At 42.6% G+C, this 25700-nt stretch overlaps 1 protein-coding gene across 19 annotated transcripts in view; it reads left to right on the top strand.

Annotated features, from left to right (window-relative positions):
* Positions 1–25700, top strand: part of LOC115153152 (collagen alpha-1(XIII) chain) — a 118808-nt gene that overhangs the window by 52944 nt on the left and 40164 nt on the right. For 15 of the 19 annotated variants that reach the window (XM_029698251.1, XM_029698252.1, XM_029698259.1 and 12 more), the window contains exons 3-13: positions 2329–2336; positions 5895–5921; positions 8757–8792; positions 10418–10444; positions 15212–15262; positions 17569–17604; positions 18227–18253; positions 18537–18563; positions 20902–20928; positions 21073–21099; positions 21193–21219. In XM_029698251.1, the coding sequence (XP_029554111.1) occupies positions 2329–2336; positions 5895–5921; positions 8757–8792; positions 10418–10444; positions 15212–15262; positions 17569–17604; positions 18227–18253; positions 18537–18563; positions 20902–20928; positions 21073–21099; positions 21193–21219 (320 nt within the window). The remainder of the gene's footprint in view (positions 1–2328; positions 2337–5894; positions 5922–8756; positions 8793–10417; positions 10445–15211; positions 15263–17568; positions 17605–18226; positions 18254–18536; positions 18564–20901; positions 20929–21072; positions 21100–21192; positions 21220–25700) is intronic. The other 4 variants (XM_029698256.1, XM_029698257.1, XM_029698262.1 and 1 more) reach the window with 4 other exon arrangements.

Below are 25700 nucleotides of genomic sequence, written 5' to 3'. Positions count from 1 at the left end.
GGGTTTGACCCACTCAGGTTTGACATTTGCTTGTACTATAGTCTTTACTACAGGGTCGAGTTCAAAATAGCGCCTTCCCAGTAAGCAGAAGCTTAGGAAAATGCTGGAAATTGCTAGAAAAACAGAAAAGGAAAAATAATGCAACCCTCAAAGGGAAGGTTTTGTCACCCCTGATTGCATCATGTGTTTTTCCTGGATGTTATTGCTCATGTCAGAATGATCGCAGGTCTGTAGGAGTGGCCTGACAGTCTCCCTCTGTCCTTTTAGAGAGTAATTCCTTTCAGGGCTGTTTCTCTAATGTCTATGACAGCTTCTTGCAGTATAATAAGTATGTATTAAGAGTGACCTTCAGACTCTGTCCTCCTTCATTACGGTGTGGCTCCATGGGGTTCTAGGTGTCCTGAGCCCACAGGTTTTTTTACTCCTCCTCACTGAGCAGACTACTTGTCCAGCTACAGACTATTTAACAGAGAAACATCATGTGCTTACTTCCATTCCCATTTTTCACGTTGTTTTTAATGCAAACCGTCTGGAAAACCTGTATGATCCAATTTTCTTTCTCCAGTTCTACTGCTTGGCTTGATTGTTAATGGGAACATTCCCCCCTGAACAAATTGACCTGACAGCCATCTTTTTTACTCATAGAGTCCTAAACTAGGACCAGACAAAATAAGCCATTGAGAAGCTAATGCTGGTGATTTGATGTGACGTTAAGGGAAGTGATTTGTCATCAGTAATTTTCCTCACTGTTCTGTGATTGATGTGATGCCACCATGTGTGACCCTACCTTGTTTGACCCGGTCTTGATTTTGCAGTAATTGATTCTGTCTGGTGACTGAGGTCTTTCTGATGATCCCTCTAAAAGGTCAGAGGAAGACGTGGTCATAATGTAAGAAATATACCTGCTCCTACGCTTTGACTACTGCTGGAGTATTGCCTCTGTACCAGCCTTGTGTTTCTGATGAGAGTTTTCAAGTTTTATGTAACCCGTCAGGGTCGTTCTTTATAGAACTTCAACGATCAGTTGTTCTACTTCTAGAAAGCATTGATTCCATTAGTATTTCATCACTTCTGGTATTGTGATTTGCAATACAGCTCATGGAGTCCAACGTAGGAGTGAAATAAAATGTTAATTCAGGGAATCATTTTTAAAGAACCAGTTCCCAGGATTCAGAGTAAGCATGCTGAGAAGAGATACTCCATTGAAAGTGCTTCTTGTTCCAGGAGAAGACTTCATCTGGGTCCTGGAAAACTGCCCGTAATGTCACGTCTGTGTGGATGTCTCTCTCCACAATGGAAAAAGTAAATGCAATAAGTAGTGCATTAATCTCAGCTGGGTGTGGAGGAAGCTCTTGAGGAGCGACGCCGGTTTGGCGTTGGGCTCAGTCTCATGCTACAGGCGGTGTAGTGTCATCTGTCATCTCCTCGGCCCTAGTTTCCCTCTCTCCATCCCTGTTCTCATCAATCCAGAAATGGCTAGGCAGACTATTTCCAACACTACCAAGGAGGGGAAACGTCTCAAGGCCAGGAAGGACTGTCTCATGGGAGGGCTGAGGGAGAGTCCGGCTCCCAAAATGAATACTTTTATGCACCAAATTTCTTGATGTGACGCACAAAAAATATGACCTGCCTATATGCTCAGCTTATCCACAAGTTGTCTCAAGAGTGCTGATCTAGGATCAGTTTGACCGTTTAGATCATAATAAACAAGATTTTTACGGACTGATCCTAGATCAGCACTCCCACTCCGAGACACTTTGCGAATACGGGCCCAGTAGTCCCGTCTGTGTCTCTGAAGGTGGTTAGGGACAAAGACAAAGAGCATGAGTGAGGCAGAAGCTGTCCCGCTGGGCACAGACGTCAATTCAACGTCTATTCCACGTTGGTTCAGTGTAATTTCATTGAAATGATGTGGAAACAATGTTGATTCAACCAGTGTGTGCCTAGTGGGGTGGGTCATGATGGTTTGGAAGAAGTCCCCTTATCACTGGACTAATAAAGTCTTCTATACTTTCACGGAGCTGGCTGAGACATGCACCTTTGTGATTTGTGCTTTGTAGATGGAAGTGGTGAAAAAACCTCTTCTCCTAACTAAACAGAGATGTTTTGGGTCATGATTTTTACTGTTCTATAACTCAAAGGCAGGAAGGTTGTCGAGGTGACGCATTGTACCGGTACAGAACAAATCCAAAGCAGACCACCACCGTAAACTGAACTGAAGAACACTTGAAAAACTTTCCATGTCCTAACTCAATTTCTGTCATGACCTGATCAATGTTTTTCTATACTGGATGACTAATTAAATCTTTCTCTCTCTTTCTTTTGCAGGACCTCCTGTAAGTAGAGCTGATACCTTGTGTGACCATGCAGAGAGTGGTAAAGTGACTGTGTTTTTGTGTTTGGGAGTGTTTTTTTTGTGCAATGGGTATATGTAAGTCCTTAAACGTACAGTGATATCTCTGTTTGATAGCACCCAATCTTGCCTGGATGCACCCTGTTGGTGTTGCTGTGTGGTGTGTTTGCAGAGACCTTGTAAAGAGTGGTGACATGATGGTTTTGAAGGCATATCAAGGCAATTAGTTAAACGTGGTCATTATAGTCACTCTTACTTGCGTTGTTTGTGGGGGTGGAAAAATTGTGGACATTCGTCAGTTAGTCAGTTATCCTTATTCAAATATACATTTTAAGTGAGTCTCCATTTAGTACTACAGCACATTAATTACAACTGCTATCAGCTGCTAAGCATTTTAGTGGTGCAGCTCAGTGAAATATCAAGTGGTCTTGACATTATGAATAGTACATTTACACAGGGGTGTGAATGTTATTATGCCTTCAACTTAAAGTCAACTCCTTGGAAAATATCAATCATAGGACCACTGAGGAGTGTTCAAAGGTACTTGCTAAGTCAGGAGACCAGGCGTGTTTTCCACTCCCAAACTCCTCCATCGTGTCTCTATTTGACAACTAAGAAGCTTTCGGATGTCTGAGAGCACGTCTTCCCTGTCTCCCTCGTATCCTGCCAATACTCAGGGACCCTTCGCCATGTCAGCGTTAGCCTAGCATCTCTCGGCTTACCTGCTGGTCTTAGCCCAGGTCCTGTGGGAGGGCAGGAGGTATGGAACATCTTGGGGAATGGGGCTAAAATTGGGCGTAGCTGCGACAGCTGCGTCCTGGTGTTGAGAGGGGGAGGAAGGTCGATGCCTAGCTTTGGGCCATGACAGTGATTGATTGGTCAGCAGCAGCCAAGCAGGGATGGATAGCCAGGCCAGGGATAGCCAGAGACAGAAAGGCAGGCCTGGGAGGAGTGGACTCTGTGGGTTTCCCGGAAAAACACTCACACCTGGGCGGCTGCTTTGCACACTTGATGAAAAGTTAATGGCTGATTTCAAGTCAAGTCAAAAGTAATGACTTAATTATGAAATTGTTAGCTATTACATGAGGATGAAGTTGATAGCTATTTCTTATGATGAAAATACGTTTCACAGGGCAGGTATTTCTGTCACTTATGCTTTCATTACGTCAACAAAGGAAGGAAACTTTCCAAATTATTTAGTGGAGGTTTGATTTGTGGTTGGAATCCTTTTGGAAGTTAAGTGCCGTTATGTACTGTGGTGTAAAACCTCTCCACTTGAAATGCGTTAGCTATTCATACTAGAAGCACTCAGCTATACAGTAGAGACACAATAGCGCTACCACACAGGTCTCCATGAAACTGCAAGTGAACTTTCACATAAGGAACAGCACTGGAAGCAATTGATCAAGTTACGTTTTAAATCACTGCTTATATATGAAAAGGGTATTTTAAGACATAAATAAATCACCAACACATTTTCTTCATCCAGGTCAAGGATTAATTGAGAATCTCGCTCACTGTGACTAAATGCTAGTGTTTGTTTTCAGTAGTAAGAGGGAGCAATAGGGCGCTTCCTCCTGTGTTTGATGAATCGCCTCAGCTTTTCTTAACACGCTGGTCCAGACGATCTGTATAAATACTCTTAGCCTCTATTTACATTGGGATGTTAAGCTAACGCAATTACTCCATGTGATTGCAACTGTAAAATGACATGAAATTGGTGCTTTCCTGTTCCCCCCCGAAACCGAGGGCTTTGGTCCTTTTAAAAATATAATACTCCATTATTCATCATAGGTCATATCACAGGCGCTTGGCCTCGTGCATTTAACACACTCTAAAACAATCAGCGTTGATGGGAAACTCCTTCAGACTCAAATGAAACTGAACAGCATAAGAGCTCTCCATCCCTCCACCGTTCTTATGCTCAGATTCAGCGTTGCTCAACACACACGGTTGACCGTTATAAGTGTACATTTGTCTGAGAAGGACATATTGTTGAAAAGGAATTGCTAACAGACCTGTTTTCCAGAAAATAATTTGGTCTCCCCTTTTTGTGGCCTTTTTTGTCTGCCTTTTGGTTCGATTACAATCAGCTCAGATGTACAGTAAACCAAACCACTCTGCCACACCTCCACCCTTTCTACTAAAGGTACAGGCGGGCCCCAGGGGCCACGGAAACCCCAAGGGGGGGACCTCTCATTCGTCCACCAGCACTCGGCCCAAATGGGAGCCACATGTGCCTGGCGTAATTCCAATGAGGGGTTCCTTCCGGAGGTAGGGCCCCTGACCCCTGCAGACAGCCCCCAGAGGCCCTGTAGCAGGCAGACAAGCAGTCAGGCACCCATGTGCAGTATGTTCTCACTCAGCACCTGGCCTTGCACCTCACCTCAGCGCTGCCCCAGACCTCCAGGGCCATGCAAGGTGCTCCACAGAAGCGTTGATCATTAGGCAGCACTCCCCTGAGCTTGAACATCTATAAAATCTAGCTTCACTTAAGTAGATCAAATAGAATGATGATATGAGATGGGGAGTGTGTTAACATCTCTTCCCTTTAGGATTGTTGATGGACTGTTGATGCAAGATTAATGACTTCCTGTCAAATAGTCGCCCACGCGCTCAGTATAGGAAGCGGACATAACCATTACTCTTGTCTGCTTTTCAGGGAAGATTAGTGTCAAAATGTCAGTCTGTAAGCCATATAACTCCTCCATAGAGATAACATACTCCTCTGTGGACAAACATTGGCCAGTGACTTTTGGAAATGTCAAGGGTTCCTCTTCCCGTTTAACCAGTCATTACCGCTGATACAGCACGGATAAAAGAGCCGTTGATTTCTGTTCCCTTAGCTCACCGAAAACAAAACACTCAGTGTTGGAGGAAATGTTCCTTTCTCCTTGAACATGGCAATATTGAACACAGTATCGGACATCCTCATGGCTTTGTTGGTTTGTGAAAGGCCCTAAGCCGAAATAAGTTTTTTCGTTCAACTTAGTTAGCCACCAGCTGCATAAAGAGCTTTACGTAGATGAATCCATGGCATGCCTTCTCACAAGACCTATCTTTGCATGTATTTACATATTGATTGAAACAAATGGATGTCATTGGATGTTCTTTAATGTTGATGAGAATCTACCGTATACTACAGATAATGAATAACTTAAACAGCTGTGGCATATGATTGATCCTCCACTTAAAGAAGCATGCTATCGTCTCTTTCATGTCAATGAGGTCTATCAAACCAAATGAAATGTTTTATTTGTTTTTTCTTTTGTTGTGGAATGCAACCTTTGTTTTCTTTTGTGTCTGCCTGTTATAACTGAACCTGACAAAATACAATGAGCACAGAAAACAACTTTTTAACATACAGTATTGGATACAATCCAAATACTCTGCATTGAGAAAGTTCAATATTGAAATAATACTGTAGAAAATGCTCCAAAAAACATTTTATTCTGGCCTGGCTCAGTGTGATGTGAACTCTCTTTGTAATAATGTCACGTTCACTTTTTATGTTGTACCCATTTCTCTCACCCCTTTTCAGGGTCCGCCCGGACGATCAGGCTTTCCGGTAACTGTCTTTTAACTTCTGTCTGTCTGTCGGTCTGTGTGTTTTGAGATCTCTCTGATCTCTCTACTGAGAAGTTGTTTTTGTCCCACAAATTTTTTTTCCTAATCAACGAATGATCATTGGGGGGAAAAAAATGCAAAGTTGGACAATCAACCAATGATTGAAAATGTGATTATGACAGCTTCTCAGCTAAGATACCTCAGAGATATCTCCTTAACAGAGAGACTGAGTGCATTATGTGCATACTTTATACACTCCTCCTGTGTGATTGTAATACCCTTATAGACAAACGGTGCAGCCATTCAATAAGATGTACAGCAGTCTTTACTACTACATTTAGATTGGACATATCATTTGCATTGAAAAAGTTAAGACCCTTTTCATGAAAGAGTCCATTAGGAACCCAATTTTATAAGAATGATTGACCTCCACCTAGCATCCCAGACACAAGTGCAGTAGTTTTGTTATCACCTCAGGCCCTCTTTTGCCTAGCTCTTTGCTTTACTGTGTCCCTGTCAGCTTCCTGGTTACCCAGCTCTAACATGACTAACTCCCAACCAGTCAAATCCACATGGTCTCCAGCATAGCATGGCAACAGGAGGCCATCTTAGAGCTGACCTTTGACCCCAGCTGCCAGTTCTAACCTGTGAACCCCCTCAGTCCTGTCAGGCTCACTGGTGAAACAGGCCCATAAAACAGTTTGAAGCGGAAGAGAAGGCTCACAGGGTGAGCTTTTCAAGGGAGATTAGCTGACAGGTTTTGTCAAAGTACGGACATGATGCCTTCCAGGATTTTTGATTGATGACACTGTCAAAGAACTGGACATTTTATCAAAAGTGCTCTCTTCTCTTCTTGGGAAGGATGTGGTTTTGGAGGGGGAACTTGTCTGCATATAAATCAGTAATGCCTCCCCTTTTTCCGTAGAGTGTGGTATATCAGATGTGAGTTTTGAACAAAAGAGCAAAACCGCCTCGCGTGATGTTGGAACTCTATACGGTCCTGTCACGCTAACACTTCACTATTTTCTACTTTCTACTTCAAGCCTGCTATATATTAATTTCACAATATCTCCATGCAGCTTCCACTAACTCATTCCCATTGATTCATTATTCTACAATGACAACCGTCGTGTAATTATCACATTACGGCACAAACTCTTAAGATGAGTGTTGACTATCATAATACGTTTAAGCCCTGTACATCCTCCTTCAGTCATGCCTCATCTAAAGTAATCCGCTGGTCTGAGTGTGTGTATACTGAAGCAGCAGCCGTGCTAGCGGTGGTGAGTGGAGCCGGTCCGTGGAGTGAGAGTGTGCTGGGCTCGAGCCTATAGTCCAGCTGAGTCTCATTACTCCTGTTGATACACTTGTAAATCCTCCTGCAGGGGTGTGTGTGTGTGCGTAAGTGCATGCATGCCTGCATGTTTGTTCAGTGGGGGGGGGGGGGGGGGTCAGCAGTGTGGTCAGGGACCAGTGAATTTGAGACTGCCGCAGTTCCAGCAACTCTAAATCCCAGGCTGAGAGTGACAGGTGGGAGGGAGTCAGAGGGGACAGGGGGTGGGTGGAAGTGGTCGCCTAAACTCTTGTCTTTTTTAGGGCAACAGACTTGAACAATAGAAGGAAAACACAGTGGGGAATAGAGTGGAGAGTGATCAGATTTCTGTCTGAGATCTCTCGGAATGCTGTCTTGCACAATAACAGACTTGGCTCTGCGCGGGATAAAGGTTAGAGAGCCAGCTGTTCATGTGATGCTCGGGAATCAACAGTTTTTAGCGAAAGCTGCATTAAGTGACCATAGGAATTTGCTCGTTCTGCTCCTTATAAAGGCATAATACTGAATATAGGGGAATGTTGAGCAGGTATGATATTGCAAGGCCTTGTCTTGAATCAGAACCTTGGAGAGGGCATATAGAGCCCTGCCTTAAGCCAGCAAATCTCTAGAAACCTGATAATGATGTTCCAGCATGGGGGTCATTGTTTTTAATCACAGCGAGATTTGAAATAGCTGCCATTCTACGTAGCGGAAGCGGTTTGTTTTATTAACAATCTTTTTTTCTTTTTTTATTGGGCAACTATTTTTCTTTATTTTCTTAAAAATAGCCATCACCTGTGGGACTCGCTAAAAGATAGTCAGCTTTATATTGATGACCACCCATGTTAGGTTAGTACTTAGGTCCATACTATATTGAGGGGGGTGGAGAGAGAGTGGAAGTCCAACCCAGGCCTCTCCACCCAACATCCTTCATGGATTCAGGGATCCAGCACGTGTTGTGTCGCTGTGCGTTGTAACGACTTATGCGGCTGGCCCCAAGCTGGTCAGCTGGTGAACCTCATCTCTGACAAGCATCTGATGTTTAAGTGATTGAGGGAAAGTTACACAGTATATTAGGGAGTTCTGACATAATGTTTACCTTCATGAACCATTTGTTTCAAATCATCTCTGATGAGGCTTGTTTTCTGACCACCGTTGGTTCACTGCCGAACTGACTTATTTCACTGTCTGGCATCCTGTAGCTAACCATGAGGGAACCTACAGTTTTCAGCATGACTGCATCAAAATAGCTCAACCTACCAGAATGTTTGTGAATAGTTACAAAGCTATACAGTGGCTTAACTTTACCAAAGTTGACCTCTAAAGCCTGACTGTCTGCCATCAATTTAAACACATACATAATCTGTATTTGCTGAGAAGAGCATAATGTAACATTTTGATGGCATGATAGGATGAAAGCTAGCTCAAGGTTGGCAAAGTTAACCTGTTGGCTATGATTGTAGTAGTTCTAGAAGATATCATCATTGTTTACCCCTTTCCTCTTGACTTTGCGTTGCTTATTAGGGTGACAAAGGAACAATGGGAATTCCTGGAAGAATGGTGAGTGACATGAAAATGTGCAACAAGTAATGTGTAGAAACAGTCAAAGGGACATTGACCAAATAGAGGGAACTTGAGTACTGTCTTTAAAGACAAGACTGAAGAGAAAGGGCACCAAAGGTCAGGCTATAACCAGATAAAGGTTTTTCTGAAATTTTCTGAAATTTCTGACATTCTTTATTAATTAATATGTTGTTTTGTATATGCATATGTAATTATTCTAAAGTTTAAAATTGCCCATTGCAGATTGCAACCTTTGGTGCCCATTCATCAATTATTAAAACTGACGTATCACAGAGTATCAAGACATAGGAGGATTGGGTTGGTATATTTTGACTTAGCTAAAGATGTGTAGTTGTACTGTAACTTGACATGTTTGCATAATGCTGAAAATTCAACTTCACAAACAAGGCTCTTTTATGCGGTCATGCCATTCATAACCGCTCATATCACCTAATATTTGCACTTATAGTGTGTGGACATGGCCTGCATTTAAAGTGTCACGTCATGCTTATGACTGCTTAGAAAGTCATTTAACAAGCATTGTATCATGTTAATGGAGCTGATCTTGTTAGCTGCGTACAAACATGCCAAATCACTGAAATGTCATACTCAAATATCTCAAAAGTCACAGATCAGAAAATGCTCTATTGTTGTGTAATGCATCATCCAATATTCCATTACTCCCCCTCCCCTTCCCACTCGCTCTCAAACTTGTAGCTTTCAATTTATTCATTAATTTATTAGAACATAATGACGTTGCTATAAAAGCCAATCATTTTTGTATCTATTTTTTTTGTATTAGAAACACAGCTTCCCCATATTTCATATTTTTTATGTTTTTTGGCTTGATACATATTCACATGTTTTTATTATTCCGTGAGTGAACTTTATTTTGAGGTTTTTGTCGTTTTTGGAATGTGGAATTGCCAAGAGACATGCACACATTGTTTTATTTTAAAGATGAGGAAAACAGTTTGCATTGACAAGTGAAGGCTCTCTCCCATTTTGCATGCAGACTTTTTGTTTTCTCATTTACTTAGATTTGTTTATTTTAGTTTATTTCAAGGCAATCTTAAACCGCAACATATGGCTAAGAGTACCTCGTCTCTCTCTGTTTTGCTGAGTCGTCGTAGCGGAGGGGATTTTTCACAAATACGACTCCTGTTTGTGGCCTGAAAATTCTGGCTTTAAAAACACTCCAACGTGGGGCTTTCTGCAGCATCGCTCCAGCTGTGAAGCCCATGCAGAGCACTCAATATTTCACACAGTGTAGAGGAGTTAAGCTACTATGTGGTCCTCAAGCACCTCCTCAAAGGAAGTCCTTTTTTTCTGGCTTATCCCACGCTCCCAGCTCACTGCCTCTCCCTTTCCTTCAGTCACTACTACTTCTGTGAGAAAAGTACGTCTCGACATTAGACAGCTCCCCGTGGCCCTAGACTTTAGCCCAGCCAAGCCCAGCCTCCTCTCCCCACACCTCCCTTCCCCTCCCCTCCCCTTGACCACTTCTGAGGCTGATGCATGCCCCGTGTCTCTCTGTGCCTGTCTAACCCCGGTTCCTCTCCCTCTCTGTCTCTCTCCTCCTTCACACTTTGCATGCGACTGTGTCTGCTGTGACTGACCAGGGGATAAAAGGATACGCAGGGGAGAAGGTAAGTGTATAGGGACGTCAGTAGGAACAGCCAAACACCAAAGCCTGCAGGAGAGAAGGCAGGGAGAGAGGCTTCAGCAGGCTTAGTGGTGATGGTGGTGGTTAGAAGCACACACTTGTTCATTGTACAGTAGTGTATGGAGGTAATAGTTGATTTATTTCAAGGGCCCCAGGCGTTAGGGTCACATTCTGAAAACCATTTCCCACCCTGGTTGGATTACCTGTGTTTTTACACGCAATGAAACAGAGTAGCAAATAATTGTCACATAAGAGTCTCAGAGTTCTAATTTAAAGAGCGATTGCCCCTGAAAGGCCATTTTCAAAATGAGAAGTTGTTTATCTGGCATCGATATGAGTCAGAAACATTTATTCTAGTGTCAAAATTGACTATAAATAGCATAATTTTGGTCATAAAGTAATTATCGTCCCAAACAGAGATTTGCGAGGTGATGGGGGGGAAAAGAAGGTTATGGAACAGTTTTCCTTGGGTTGGGTTTATTTAAATCTTACGCCCATAATGCCCATGGTCAATTTGGTTTGACATTCTATAACCCTACGGGGCTAGTTAGGGACTATCAGTAAATTACACAATGTACATGAGAAAATATGTTTAAATGTCAATAGCTCCAAATTTCAACGACTTAAAAACCATATACAAATATTGAAAGCATTTAATGAGCAGTGGCGATTTAGCAAAATTGTGGGATGCATGCCAGCAAAGCCACTACACAACACTAAATTAATTGCACTATAACGGTGACAAACGGTGCCCACAAACTGTTAGGGCCTACATAAAAGCTGTCCCAACAGCAGAGCTTTCTTTTCAGAACCATGGAGTGAATCCTTACCACTGCTACACCTGGCGGAGCCTTGTCTGGCAGCGATACAGTTCATTCAGCCTCATTTACTGCCTTTTAAAAAAAACATAGCTGATATGGCTGAATTGCTTAAACAAATGTGGGTTCTACTGATAATTGAGATGTACAAATTATGGCATAAGGCACCGAGGAGCAGATAAGAGGCAATCCTTAATTTCAATTCTTTTTTACAATATTCGATGATTACATTTCTCTAAAACAAGCTATAGGCTACATGTGCACCACCAAGTCAGAACAGTAGTCTAAGTTATGAGGGGGAAAGGGACCCTATTATTAGGGTGAGGCACATGGGCTACTAACAGCTTACTACACAACATACACTTAGTATTACTTTCTTAGCTACAGTATACATTTTTGGACTCACCTTGTTGGGCTGTGCTCACTTGAACAGGAAGGTTGCATGGTGGTCATCAAACTTTGTCATCAAAGTCTGGCATTCTCTAGATTTATGGTTCTTTCAAGACAACTGGGAACTCAGGAAAAAAAAACAAGGTTGAATCATTACGTCAGTGGTCTTCAGGTCGGAGCTCTAGAAAAAGGGCCGAATTCCCGACTTGGAATTCCGTGTTGGATGACCATTCAAAAGTTTTTTTTCCCAGTTCCCAGCTCGTTTTATTCAGAGTTCTCAGTTGTCTTGAACTCACTGAAGTCTGACATTTCCCAGTTCCGAGTTTCCAGTTGTTTTGAACGGGGCAGAAGTCATGCCGGATAGACAGCATGGCCAATGTATTCAACCTTTTCTGGCCCATGGTGTTGAATGTTTATCCTTTTAAGCTTGGAAAGGAGACCCTTAAACCCAGACTTGGACCACACACCCACTCCACTGAATAGCAGGGTAGCGATTGCTTTGCAACGCTTGTAGTTAGCCAATGATTCGTTCTATGCCACTCATTGTTAAATTTGCAATTTCCAAATTGTTGTGTAATATTTATGTCCAATGGCCAATGAGCACCGATGCGTCTTGATTCATGATGATGACTGCTTGTCTAGCTTTCTAGCTAAGATTTTGAAAGTATGATGTTGTTGTCAGTCCAATCAAAGCAACGGTAGATATAACGTGATTTGACGTCATTATATCTGTGGCCAATGACCTTGAGCCTTCTTGGATGGGCACTTGGATATTCTTTTCTCTTTGTTTATTATTTAAATAAACACCCTTGAAACCGAGCTAATACAATTCTGTCCGTGTATGATCTGTGTAAACGTCTTAACCAAACCCCCTGGACTGCCACAATATATATATATTTGTTTTAATTGAACAGGTGCCCCACCTGCCCTGAATGACGGGTCGCCACTGTTAATGAGACAACTAAAAGATGTGCAACATGCAAATATTGTTTCATTTACATTGTGTAATTTATTGACGGTCCCTAACTAGCCCCAGAGATAGGCTATCCAATGCCAAACCAACTTTGCCACGGTCGCACATCAGCCCAGCTGAAGCTAATTGGCGAAAGAAGTTGGTTAGCACTAATTAGCCTAAGCAACTTCAAGACCTGGTTGGACTGTTTCAAGTTATCTACAAGGGGAGTGACTATAACTGTGTATTTTTTTGGCAGAGTGAATTTACAAACGCTTGCCACGTGCGAACACATACACAAGACACCCACATTAAACCCCCACTATTTGCTGGTTGCTAAAATTCTAATAGTTTGCCTCATTTCAGTTTATGTGACAAAACAAGCAAGTATATTGTAGAGAATCATTGTTCCATCTAAACCGCTGTGAAATATATTTTCCATAACCCAAAATACTGTATTTTCAACTGTTTTTAAAGCTGGTGTACAAAACTGAAGGTAAAAGACGCAAAAACTAAAGAATGGGAAGCATAGAAGTAGCGCATATAGAACAGATCTACCGATTCTTAGACTTGCTTTCAATGCGAATGACAGATCTATACCACACATTTCTATGTGAATTTGGTTGGGTTGCCCAAAAAGTTACATATTACAGCTTTAAGGCTCCCTCTAGAAATTTGAGAGACATTTATTGAGATCATGGTATACTCCAGATACACTAAGAAGATTCCACTAAGATGTAGGTTTCAGAACCCTAATTGAAATTATATACACTGATGACCAATCTGCGTTGGTGGTGGTGCATTTCATCTCCATGAAATCTTATTTCCACCTCAAAGTTCTCAATATGTGTTCATTCCCTCAGATGGCCTATAGTAATCTATAGCAGACTTTTCCAGTCCACTAAATGGCCCTCTCTTTTGTTCCAAGCAACAGCCAGAAGCAACAGCTTTTTGGATTCACTTTCATCAAACCTGAGGTGATATGGGATGTGCAGAGCTGAATGTGCGGCTAGAGGAGAAACATGCGTTGCATTCTTCACTGTCATACTGTAGAAAGTAGCAAGCTAGCCAAACAACTTCAATATGGCTCAGCCAGTCTGCCTGCCGGCGGAGAACCTCAGGAGTTATGGGTGGACTTGTGAGGAAACAGAAATAGTAACCAAGACTGTAAATGTAGAACCAGACAACGGCACTGGCTTTGGGTGCTCTCAACAGATCTAGGTCCAAAACAATCCAATAGCTTAGCTCATATTTCTCTGCACCAATTGTTTTAGGAGTATAATATTGTGGCCTGTATCCCCATGTGTGGTTAGCTCTGGCTGCCAGGAGAGAGGATGAAGAAACACAGGGGTTAGACAGGGAGGCTTGACTGCAAATCCTCATTAAATATGAAAACATCCTCTCCAGAACAAAGACAGAGAGCCAACGCAAGGGGAACCTTAAAACAAATGAGTTCTGCGGGTTTGTGGGTGGGCCGGGCAAGTGACTGGCAGAAGACCAGAGAAAAGGAAAACCATGATGAATTGGTCAAGCAGAGAGAGAAGCATTCACCCAAAGAACACTTGCTGCTGACTTCATGGGTACGGGAAGATTTAATATTGTAGGAAATGAAATCTCAAAAGGCTCTCTCTATTCTTGGTGTTTCATAGTCCTGGGTTGTAAATGTGTGTGTTTGTTTTGAGTGGTTTCTGGTCTTAGTCATGATTTTCGGCCTCTTGAGATTGACCCTTTCCAACACCAGTAATCTGACCGCTCTAGAAGGGCATCTGTAGATCTTCACTTGTCCAGTCTGTTGGATCTCTGTACCATGGGAGGAACTGTAAACCCCTGAACTATAGTAGATTCGAAGACCATTTTTCTCACCTTTTGGCCACTGTGAGGCACAGGCACCATCAATCCATCTTCTCCAGTAGCGCTGCGAGGCGACAGCACCTAACCAGAGTGTGAAACAAATACTTCCCGTCCCAAAGTAGGCATTTGTTGAGAAACATTAAAATCACCTGCATTTGTGATGGATGGTCGGGCCATCAAAGATGTCCCAGTGATAGGGTTTCTGGGGCGAAAGCTAATTAGGGAAAGTGCTGGAAACCCGAGCCGGCCCTGTCTGGCCCAAGTAGTTTCTGGGATTGTGCTGCGAGGGTCCGTAGGTCTGTATGGACGGGGCTGACACTGTGCAAATCACCCACTTTGTGCCAGAGGAGCCCAGTGAGTTTTCTTGTGTTTGTACAGCAGTGCTGCTGACCTTCTGAGCGAGCACTGCTGTCGAAGGTTTAAAGTATGCTTCTGAAATTTGAACTTTTGACTTTGCTGAAAATGTAGAGAAATATGTTCTAAAGCCTCTTCGCCTGAAACGTGGGAAAGACTAGGTGTGCGTGTGTAGGAACTAGACTAACTGTATGTGTTACAGATGTTAGTGGCTATTTTTGAAATAATTTCCCTCATTTACCATTTTATTCATGTACAATACATATTATACAGAATTACTAAGCAGAACATCTGGTTAGCTGGCTAGGACTAGGAGAGAGGTATTATTCCATTATTTTGTTCCACTGTTGATGCGTCTTCTCACATTCTGTTTATCTGTCCATAGGGAGCGCCAGGGGAGCCAGGCCTGTCTATCATTGGGCCACGAGGACCTCCTGTAAGTGTCTTCACCTCGTCTTACACCTAATAAACCTGTGCATTACCTGTACTGTTAACTGCTGCTTTCAATTCTCCTTTTCAATTCTCCTTACTAAGTCATAAGTCTTCAGTTCAATGACTCATGGCCTGCCACTCTGAATAAGCCTGGCATGATTGTAATGTCATGAATTTGTCAACAGCAGTTCTAAAAGAAGATATCTTGTGAACCCCAGACTCATGACCACATAGCAGAAATGTCAGAGATTCTACATGTCTGCCTGTCAGGACTTTCCAGACCAAGTTTCTGAGCTAGTCCACCACAGAGCTAATGGAGACTGAAGACCGATAATTACAGTTTGTGTGGGAGTACTTTGGCATTGTCTGAGGAGGCCATAGCTTTGATTTGCCTGTAATCTGGATCATTCCGTATTTCATCAGGATGCGAAGTGAAGACATTCCTCTACCTCTTATCCTGTATCCCAGACATCAGAACCCAATGGGACCAATTGTAGGTGAAATAAGACTTCATCCTGCTTCAACGGCTTTCTTCCCCCTGTTTCTCTTCTTTTTTATCAGTAGACAGACAATAGAGGTACTGCGTTGCACCTCAGTTGTGCAATATCCTGATTATGCTGTGAAGAATTGGACATGTTTTAATTTGCGGTTTTCTTGTTCCGCCCTGGTTTTTGGACAGCAAGGTTAAGTGTACCTTGTTGTGGAGCCAAAAGACTGGCTGCTCATGAGGAGTAGACATCTGTTTTCCCAATTGACGATTAGTTACATACACTACCTGTGTTCCCACTCCCCTGGCCGGTAATAAGGCATTTATAATGAACATCAGGCTACTGCGGATGTAAAGCCCAGCAGGAGAGTGAAGGAGTACACAGAGAAGCAGAAAAGCAGGGGCACTTAAAAGGGGGTTTCCCACAGCAGGTGAGGTCGACACAAGAGGCTCTCTCTTGACCTCAGGAAAGGGTGAGGAAATTGTTTTGGTGGAGAGAAAAGAGCAGAAATTACAGCAAGATAACGGTTATTCGAGGAGGTGCTTATATTCGTCCCGTTAACCACAAGGGTGTAATGGAAATGTGTTTCTTGCATATCCCTACTCCCTCTGAGGCACCTGCAGGGAGTGAGTCATGGTCAGTCATGGCCACTATTGTCCAGCACTCCTAGAGCAAGTGCCTTGCTCAAGGGCACATTGGCACATTTTTGACCTTGTGGGCTCCGGGATTCAAACCAGCTCTGTTTTGGTTACTGGCCCAATGCTCTAACTGCCAGGGTTCCTACCTGCCGCCGTAAGGTGTCCCTTCTTATCTGTCCCTGTTCTCCACACTGTCATTTTATAGATGAGCGTAGTTCTTCTACTGTAGTTGTTCTACTGCAACCTGACCATAGGGAAACATGGAAATATGGTTATATCAGATTAGTTCTCTATGTTAATAGTTATACACAATGGTCATATTGAATCATACTGTAGACGTATGTTAAGATATGTTGTCCACATGCAGAATTAGCCCTACTAGTATGAATAAATAAAACTAAATATGATAGGTTACTCTTGATAAACCAACGACTGAGTCAGTTGACCATACATACAGGTCAATACTTTTTGCAAGTTCAAGCACAGAAGCACAGCAAGAGAAAAGGTTCCCATATTGTGAATTGTATTTGATCACACTGCATTCTCAGTGTTCCAGATCCTCTGTAAGGCTCGTGTGCAAGGCATATACAAGCCATATCCTTTTGCTGTCTTTCCAAAACAGACAATCCCTTTGGGAGGGAAAACATGCATAGCCCCCAATAACTACTTTGGTCCCAGACATTTCATTAGGAACGTTCACCTCTCCCTAATTTTGTCTTTACGGCCCTCCCCCTCTTTTCCCCTGGGATATTGGCCGGGTAGCATATCTAACACCCAGTGCAGAATGTTTTCATCCAAGCATTTTCCCTAATCATTATTGACTTTTACTCATTCGGCTTGTTTGACTTTTTCTCTTTCGCAGTCAATCTTTATTAGATCGGAAAGCGCCAACCTTTGTTTCTTTCCTCCCTCTAAAACTCTTTCCAGTGTTGTGTTTCGCCCTCTTATTCCCTCCTGTTTTGAGAGTCAGTTGGTTTTCCCTCCGTAACCCACACAGAAGGCTCTCCCCGTAGTCTGTGGTATCACTCCCTCTGTCAAGTACTGTTATAGCTCTGCCCAAATGTATTTGCTGTGGAAGAGAAAAACGGTACCCTCTCACACTGACCCTCTTTCACCAGAGTTTCATGTAAATCTTTCAGCAGAAAAAAACTTTTAACTCGACATCTATTTCTGACTCTCTGTAGGGACAGCCAGGAACAAGAGGCTTCCCAGGCTTCCCGGTAAGACCAGTTAAAGTCTGTATTAACGGTGTTATAATGTTAGGGTACTATTTTACAAGTGGAGCTTTATTACATAGTTGGAGCTCCCAAATGTCAGAAGGTTAGATGTTTCCTGGCTGGAAATCTCCCGTGGGCAGATTCTGCACAATCACGCAGCTGACCAAATTACACGAGAGTTTACTTCTGGCTAACCGAGATTACATGGCTGGTTAAGTGCATAAGTGCCTTGATCATTGGTCTTGTTTTATTCAAGTCTATAGCCAGTCTACTGTCTCCTTTATGCCTCCTCATCGGGAATAGAGCCTTGTCCAATAGCAAAGCTGTCCCTTTATGTTTTAACATGGCCGTTTTGAAGTGTGTGTCAAGTTTGATGCATCTTAAGTCACTATAATTTCCCTTAAAGTCCCTTCAGAAATGTTAATGGTTCTTTGTGACCGGCTAGACTCACCGCGCCACTTACACCTGCAGAACACAAAACATGCACTATATCCTCAATTTCCTTGACCTTAGAATACCTTTCTTCCCCTTCATAAGGAGTTTCATATCATTGCTGTGGTCTGTGCAGCTATATTAGCTGCTATTAACCTGTGTTTAAATGTCTTCCCCTCTCTTTTTATCCTAGGGTCCGATTGGGTTGGACGGCAAGCCCGTGAGTTTCGCCCCATTCCTGACAAATGTTGAATAATTGAGTAATTGAAGTACTTTAAAAGCCCAGAATTCACCACCTTATGATGATGATGATGATGGGGATAATTAAGTTAATAATGATTAGGGTCATTATTGTAGTAAAATCTCTATTAGTATCATTATTGTTATTATAGGAAGGAGGTAATAGTGTTATTGATATTTGTTATACATTTTGCCAAGATACTCAAGTAGAGGCTTGCTTTGATTATTTTACCACATGCATTCACTCTTTTATGCTCACACAGGGACAGAACGGCTTGAAAGGAGACTTGGTAAGTGGTGTTGTCATTTTGCACACAGTTTTGCAGTTCATGTAAACAGCGTAGGCCTATTGCTGTCTGCACTCCTGTATTTGCAAAGGACGTAAACTCACACTCTTTATGTGTTTTGAATGCCCTACAAAATGTGATCACCATAAACGTGCAGGTCGGTAAATTCTTCTTATGCACCATTTGTTATCCATGTGACCATCTTAGCAAGTTGTTTACCTTGTGCCCTGAGTGAAGCCACAAAATGAATTGGGAAAACACTGTTGTGGCCTGATTTATTTGGATATTAATGTGCTAGAACACCTGAATGATCGGCTATGAAAAGCCAAATGACATTTACCTCTGAGGTGCTGACCTGTTGCACCCTCGACAACCACTGTGATTATTATTATTTGACCCTGCTGGTCATCTATGAACGTTTGAACATCTTGGCCATGTACTGTTATAATCTCCACCCGGCACAGCCAGAAGAGGACAGGCCACCCCTCAGAGCCTGGTTCCTCTCCAGGTTTCTTCCTAGGTTCCTGCCTTTATAAGGAGTTTTTCCTAGCCACCGTGCTTCTACATCTGCATTGCTTGCTGTTTGGGGTTTTAGGCTGGGTTTCTGTATAACTCTTTGTGACATCGGCTGATGTAAAAAGGGCTTTATAAATACATTTGATTGATTGATTGATTGATTGATTGATTGACAGCAGTGGGCTGTGTTTTAGTGACAGGCAGAATGTCTGTCCGTATTTCAATTGATGTGGTCTTCAAATGGGAGTTGGAATCCACTCTCAGGTTCTCAATCAGACTCGAGGTAAAACTGACTGAGATAAAACACAGGGGAGCAAAGGCAAACAATAGTTTGACTTGTCCGTTTGCATATGGTGATTCAAATTCTTTTGAGAGTCCAATTCAGTGGAGTTTTCCAAGAATACACTGAAATACACCTCTAAATAAACAGTATAAAAGAACAATGAATAAAACAGACAGACCATAGAAAGCAGGAATGGATAAATGGCAAACCATAAAAACCTCCTCTCCAAAAGAATCACCCATAAATGACTTATTTTGGCCTCCACTGTGGTGCCAGGGGATTGAGACTTCAATTTCCCCCATAACTCTGACACCTTTATAGGCCCTAATGAATCCTGTGGAGCTCCCTGTGAGGCTTCTGAATATGACACAATGACTGTTGAACGTCCTGTACCCCTTCACCTCCAGCCCCGTGACCGCTGGACAGATCTCGTCTAGGACCTTGAATCCCTCTTTTATTGATAACTTTCCTCTTTTTTCTGAAGCCTCGCCTCCTTTTTTCATTGGCAATAAAGACACATTCACTAAAGACTATATTCTTCTTGGACGATGGTTGTGGTACCCCTGGAAGCTGTTTCTTTATCTAGTACTCCAGGTCTGACTTTTATCAGGCCAGCTGCCGATTTTCGAGGTCTTTGTGTCTCCGTTAGAAAGCCGTTACTCTTTTTTGGATTTTAAGGACTTGTTTTATTAGGGGGTATTCACGTCGCCAGCCTCTCGCTCGGAGCGTGTTTGGAGCGCTGCCTTCCTACAGAAGCTGACACCCAGAGAGGCAGCTCGGGCAATACAAAGGACATGCCTGTCCGGGGGCCAAGTGGGGTGGATCATTTTCGATGTTGATTAATGTTCATTTAATGAGACCCTTTTCCTCTCCTCCCACTCCCCTTCCCCCAACAACTGTTTTTAAACTTTGTTTCCATTGAACATGCCATACAAATAAAGGCATTTTAATGAACTATATCAGGAGTGCCTGGGTCCTCCTTTCTTTTTGATGACCAATTTACCCCTTTTACCAAAGATCACTTTCTGTCTACCAAGATCTACTAGTGTGTACCTCAGCAGTGCTTTTCTTCCTCCTTCCTTTTTTCTACAGCTGTCAATCAGAATTTTAAAGGGTAGTGAAGGCCAGTCTGTTAAATGCACAGATGAAATCTTTCCAGTCTCCACAATGCCTTTATGGAACTCCTATGCACCAGGGTCACAGTCATGGAGTGTGCTTAATGTGTCCAACTGTGTACCACTGACAGATGTTAGACAGCTCTCCCCAGGCCTTGATGTGTAGTCAAACAGAGCAGAGCAGTGATTGGTACAGTCCTTTGGTTGGTTTGCCTATTGCTTGGATCTGAACTTTAGTTGAATTCTCCTCAGGTTTGTTTTTATCATTTCCATTGATCCTCTTAAAATGTATTTTAATGCATGTGCAGTAAAATGATTAAAGTTGCATTTATAAAACGCAAATGATAGTTTGATGACATGGTGTTTTTACATGGTTTTAATCTCTTGATCATAGATTGATATCCCGGTACTGTTTATTGCTTTTTAGGGTCAACGTGGTCCTAAAGGAGTTGCAGTAAGTAATTTTTTCTTTTCAGGTTTTGACAGCTTTTCTGTTATTTGACATTAGTTGATTAATGTGTCTGTCTCTCTTCACGACGATCTGTTCTCTTCACTCATATCCTTTCTCCTTCTTCGCCCTTTTTTTTTTACTTACTAGGGTGAACCTGGTCTGAAAGGGGAAAAGGTGAGTTTGTGGTATAATCCACTGTAACGCAACATAAAAGTGTTAATTACGAAATCAATCTAACTCATGATCCATCTCTCTCTCTCTCTCTAGGGCGTATGTGGAGACTACACTCACAGGGTAAGTGAGTCATTAACTGTATCTCTGTGTTACTTCAGCAACATTAGGGTCATATTGATTCATGTTAAAGGCCCAGTGCAGTCAAAAACGTGATTGTCCTGTGTTTTATACAGTGCATTCGGGAAAGTATTCAGACCTCTTGACTTATTCCACATTTTGTTACATTACAGCCTTATTCTAAAATTGATTAAATCGTTTCCCCCCCCCTCATCAATCTACACACAATACCCCATAATGACAAAGCAAACACAGGTTTTTAGAAACGTTTGCACATTTTCTTTTTTTTTTACAAAAATAGACAAAACATTTACATAAGTATTCAGGCCCTTTACTCAGTACTTTGTTGAAGCACCTTTTGGAACCGAATACAGCCTCGAGTCTTCTTGGGTATGACACTACAAGCTTGGCACACCTGTATTTGGGGAGTTTCTCCCTTTCTTTTCTGAAGATCCTCTCAGCTATATCAGGTTGGATGGGGAGCGTTGCTGAACAGTTATTTTCAGGTCTCTCCAGAGATGTTTGATCGGGTTCAAGTCCGAGCTCTGGCTGGGCCACTCAAAGACATTCAGAGACAGGTCGTTGTCCTGTTAGAAGATGAACCTTCACCCCACTCTGAGGTCCTGAGTGCCCTTTTTATCAAGGATCTCTCTGTACTTTCCCTCGATCCTGACTAGTCTCTCAGTCTCTGGAGCTGAAAAATATCCCCACAGCATGATGCGAACACCACCATGCTTCACCGTGGGGAAGGTGCCAGGTTTCCTCCAGACGTGATGCTTGGCATTCAGGTCAAAGAGTTCAATCTTTGTTTCATCAGACCAGAGAATCTTGTTTCTCATGGTCTGAGAGTCTTTAGGTGCCTTTTGGAAAACTCCAAGCGGGCTTGAGTGGCTTCCGTTTGGTCACTCAACCATAAAGGCCTGATTGGTGGAGTGCTGCAGAGATGGTTGTCCTTCTGGAAGGTTCTCACATCTCCACAGAGGAACTCTGGAGCTCTGTCAAAGTGACCATTGGGTTCTTGGTCACCTCCCTGACCAAGGCCCTTTTCCTTCGATTGCTCAGTTTGGCCGGGCGGCCAGCTCTAGGAAGAGTCTTGGTTGTTCCAAACTTCTTACATTTAAGAATGATGGAGGTCACTGTGTTCTTGGGGACCTTCAATGCTGCATAAATGTTTTGGTACCTTTCCCCAGATCTGTGCCTCGACACAATCCTGTCTTGGAGCTCTACGGACAATTCCTTTGACCTCATGGCTTGGTTTTTGCTCTGACATCCGCTGTCAACTGGGGGACCTTATATGGACAGGTGTGTGCCTTTCCAAATCATGTCCAATCAATTGAATTTACCACAGGTGGACTCCAACCAAGTTGTAGAACAATCTCAAGGATGATCAATGGAAACAGGATGCGCTTGAGCTCAATTTCGAGTCTCATAGCAAAGGATCTGAATACTTAAGTAATTAAGGTATTTCTGTTTAGTTTGTTTTAATACATTTGCAAATAAATCTTAAAACCGGTTTTCACTTTCTCTTTATGGGGTATTGTGTGTAAATTGATGAGGAAAAAAATGTATTTAATCAATTTTAGAATAAGACTGTAAAGTAACAAAGTGGAAAAAGTCAAGGGGTCTGAATACTTTCCGAATGTACTGTATATACGCATTTCCACAATATGAGGTTGGAATAATTCTGTGAAAATGATGATAATGCCCTTTTAGTGTAAGAGCTGTTTAAAAAGACCGCCTGAAATCTCTGCCTATTTTGGTGGGATGGAGTTTTGGCCTGCCTGGTGACATCACCAAATGATAAATCAGTTAATAGACCAATAAGAAAGAGAGTTCCAAACCTCTCTGCCAATAATAGCTAGTTTTCAGTTTTCCCCTCCCCACTCAGATCACTCCCAGACAGTCCTAGCAAAATACTTGCTTGAGAAATTGCTCTTTGCTATTTTGGTTTATTTTTGACCATTTTAATTGACAACAGTCATAGTACGATACTTAATTGTTATCCAGAAATGATTTGACATTGAGATAAAACGGCTGCATTGGACCTTTAATAAAGTGACTATATAGTCTAGAATGACCATACTGAACTGTAATAATTTTGTATTTGGAAAAATTGCCCCTCAGCGATCTCTTACAGTAGCACCACAGTGGATGGTGCTAAAATGTGCTTGTATGCTGACATTCTCTTTGGTGTTCTCTGTAGCAAATAACATTGTATTCTTCACAGGTACAGACGTAAACAAAGTGAATTGTGGGTCTGCGATGTAACATCAGAGTATGTTCAAATTACAAAAAAGAGGCCTGACAAATGAGTCTGTGATGGGTAGCACATGCAAACACTGAGGCAGGCATCCCCATGAAGCAAATCAGACCATCTCTCAGGGGCTTGGCTGTTTGAGTTTAAAAAAGGCAATTACTGACAGCATGCTGGAGCATACACTACATCAGTGTTTCCCAACCCTGGTCCTCCAGTACCCTCAACAGCACACATTTGTATTGTAGCCCTGGACAAGCACACCTGATTCAACTTGTCAATTAATCATCAAGCCCTCAATGAGCTGAATGAGGTGTGTTTGACCAGGGCTACAATGAAAAGGTGTACTGTTGGGATTACTGGAGGACCAGGGTTGGGAAACACTGCACTACAAGATAAGGGTCTATGTGTGGGGATGCCAAGAAAAATAATCTGCTGTGTGTTAAGGGATTGTTCAGATAGCTCATTCCATGTCCAATGTAATTCAATCTCCCACTTTTCAGTGGGTGCTATAAAGACTTGTTGTTATAAACTCTTGTTGCCCCAGTAAAGAATATGTATGAAAGACCTCATAACAACAACGCAAAGCATGTGGAAAATAATACTTAATTCATATACTCTGCCAAATGCTTTGGCTAAATGAACAAGTGTAGCAGAGAATGTGTAGTTGAGAGGGAGAAGGTCAAAGCATTTGGGGGGTTGTTTAAAACCTTCAACCTGTGCTGGAGCCCCCGCCATGCTGTTGGCCCCCTGGCGCCCACTGCATGGGAAGTCCCCGCCAGCGGGTGGTTCCACTCAAGTCCTCCTTGTCCTACAGAGGGAACCAGAAGTGGGGTGTAGGCTCAGACTGGATGCTGTTCGACAGAGTGGTTTCAGGAGTAGGACGGGATATCAACAGTTATTCTATGTGGGTGTGTGGCCTCTGTACAGGATCTTCTGGTGAAAACCCTGGCTGCTATACGCTCCAGTCAGTTTGCGGGTAACCCCAAAACTGTGTCCCAGTTGTGTCGCAAAGATAGCCAATGCTCCACTCGCAGGTGCTCCTCCGTTCTCCCCTACTCCTCCCCTCCGTTTCTGGAGTCAACAGGCTACAGTAGAGTAGTGCTGTTCTCCAAACTTGGCCTATTTCTCACAGTCCACTGATTATCTATCTTCAGATTGGACATATTATGACAGACATCAGGCTTCAACTTTCAACTCTTTTTTTTCTCAATTCATTATATTTCTGATTGCCAGAAACTGCACCACGTACTCTCATTTACTCTATTACCACTGTATGTGGTAAACATGTTTTTGTGTCAAATAAGAGGCACTCTAAAGCTATTTTACTTCTTCGGTCAATTTTTTGTGTAAGTTTAACTTGGTGCGTATTGGGTGTGTATGGTGGATAGCTCTGATAGCGGTGGGGGGATAACAAAACACTTGTCTACAGTCGTGGCCAAAAGTTTTGAGAATGACACAAATATTAATTTTCACAAAGTTTGCTGCTTCAGTGTCTTTAGATATTTTTGTCAGATGTTACTATGGAATACTGAAGTATAATTACAAGCATTTCATAAGTGTCAAAGGCTTTTATTGACAATTACATGAAGTTGATGCAGAGTCAATATTTGCAGTGTTGACTCTTCTTTTTCAAGACCTCTGCAATCCGCCCTGGCATGCTGTCAATTAACTTCTGGGCCACATCCTGACTAATGGCAGCCCATTCTTGCATAATCAATGCTTGGAGTTTGTTAGAATGTGTGGGTTTTTGTTTGTCCACCCGCCTCTTGAGGATTGACCACAAGTTCTCAATGGGATTAAGGTCTGGGGAGTTTCCTAGCCATGGACCCAAAATATCAATGTTTTGTTCCCCAAGCCACTTAGTTATCACTTTTGCCTTATGGCAAGGTGCTCCATCATAATGGAAAAGGCATTGTTCATCACCAAACTGTTCCTGGATGATTGGGAGAAGTTGCTCTCGGAGGATGTGTTGCTACCATTCTTTATTCATGGCTGTGTTCTTAGGCACAATTGTGAGTGAGCCCACTCACTTGGCTGAGAAGCAACCCCACACATGAATGGTCTCAGGATGCTTAACTGTTGGCATGACACAGGACTGATGGTAGCGCTCACCTTGTCTTCTCCGGACAAACTTTTTTCCGGATACCCCAAACAATCGGAAAGGGGATTCATCAGAGAAAATGACTTTACTCCAGTCCTCAGCAGTCCAATCCCTGTACCTTTTGCA

This window comes from Salmo trutta, chromosome 18 (genome assembly GCF_901001165.1).
Source record: "Salmo trutta chromosome 18, fSalTru1.1, whole genome shotgun sequence".
Lineage (NCBI taxonomy): Eukaryota > Metazoa > Chordata > Actinopteri > Salmoniformes > Salmonidae > Salmo > Salmo trutta.
The sequence above is the reverse complement of the archived record's forward strand: the minus strand, read 5'-3'. Positions and strand labels throughout refer to the sequence as shown.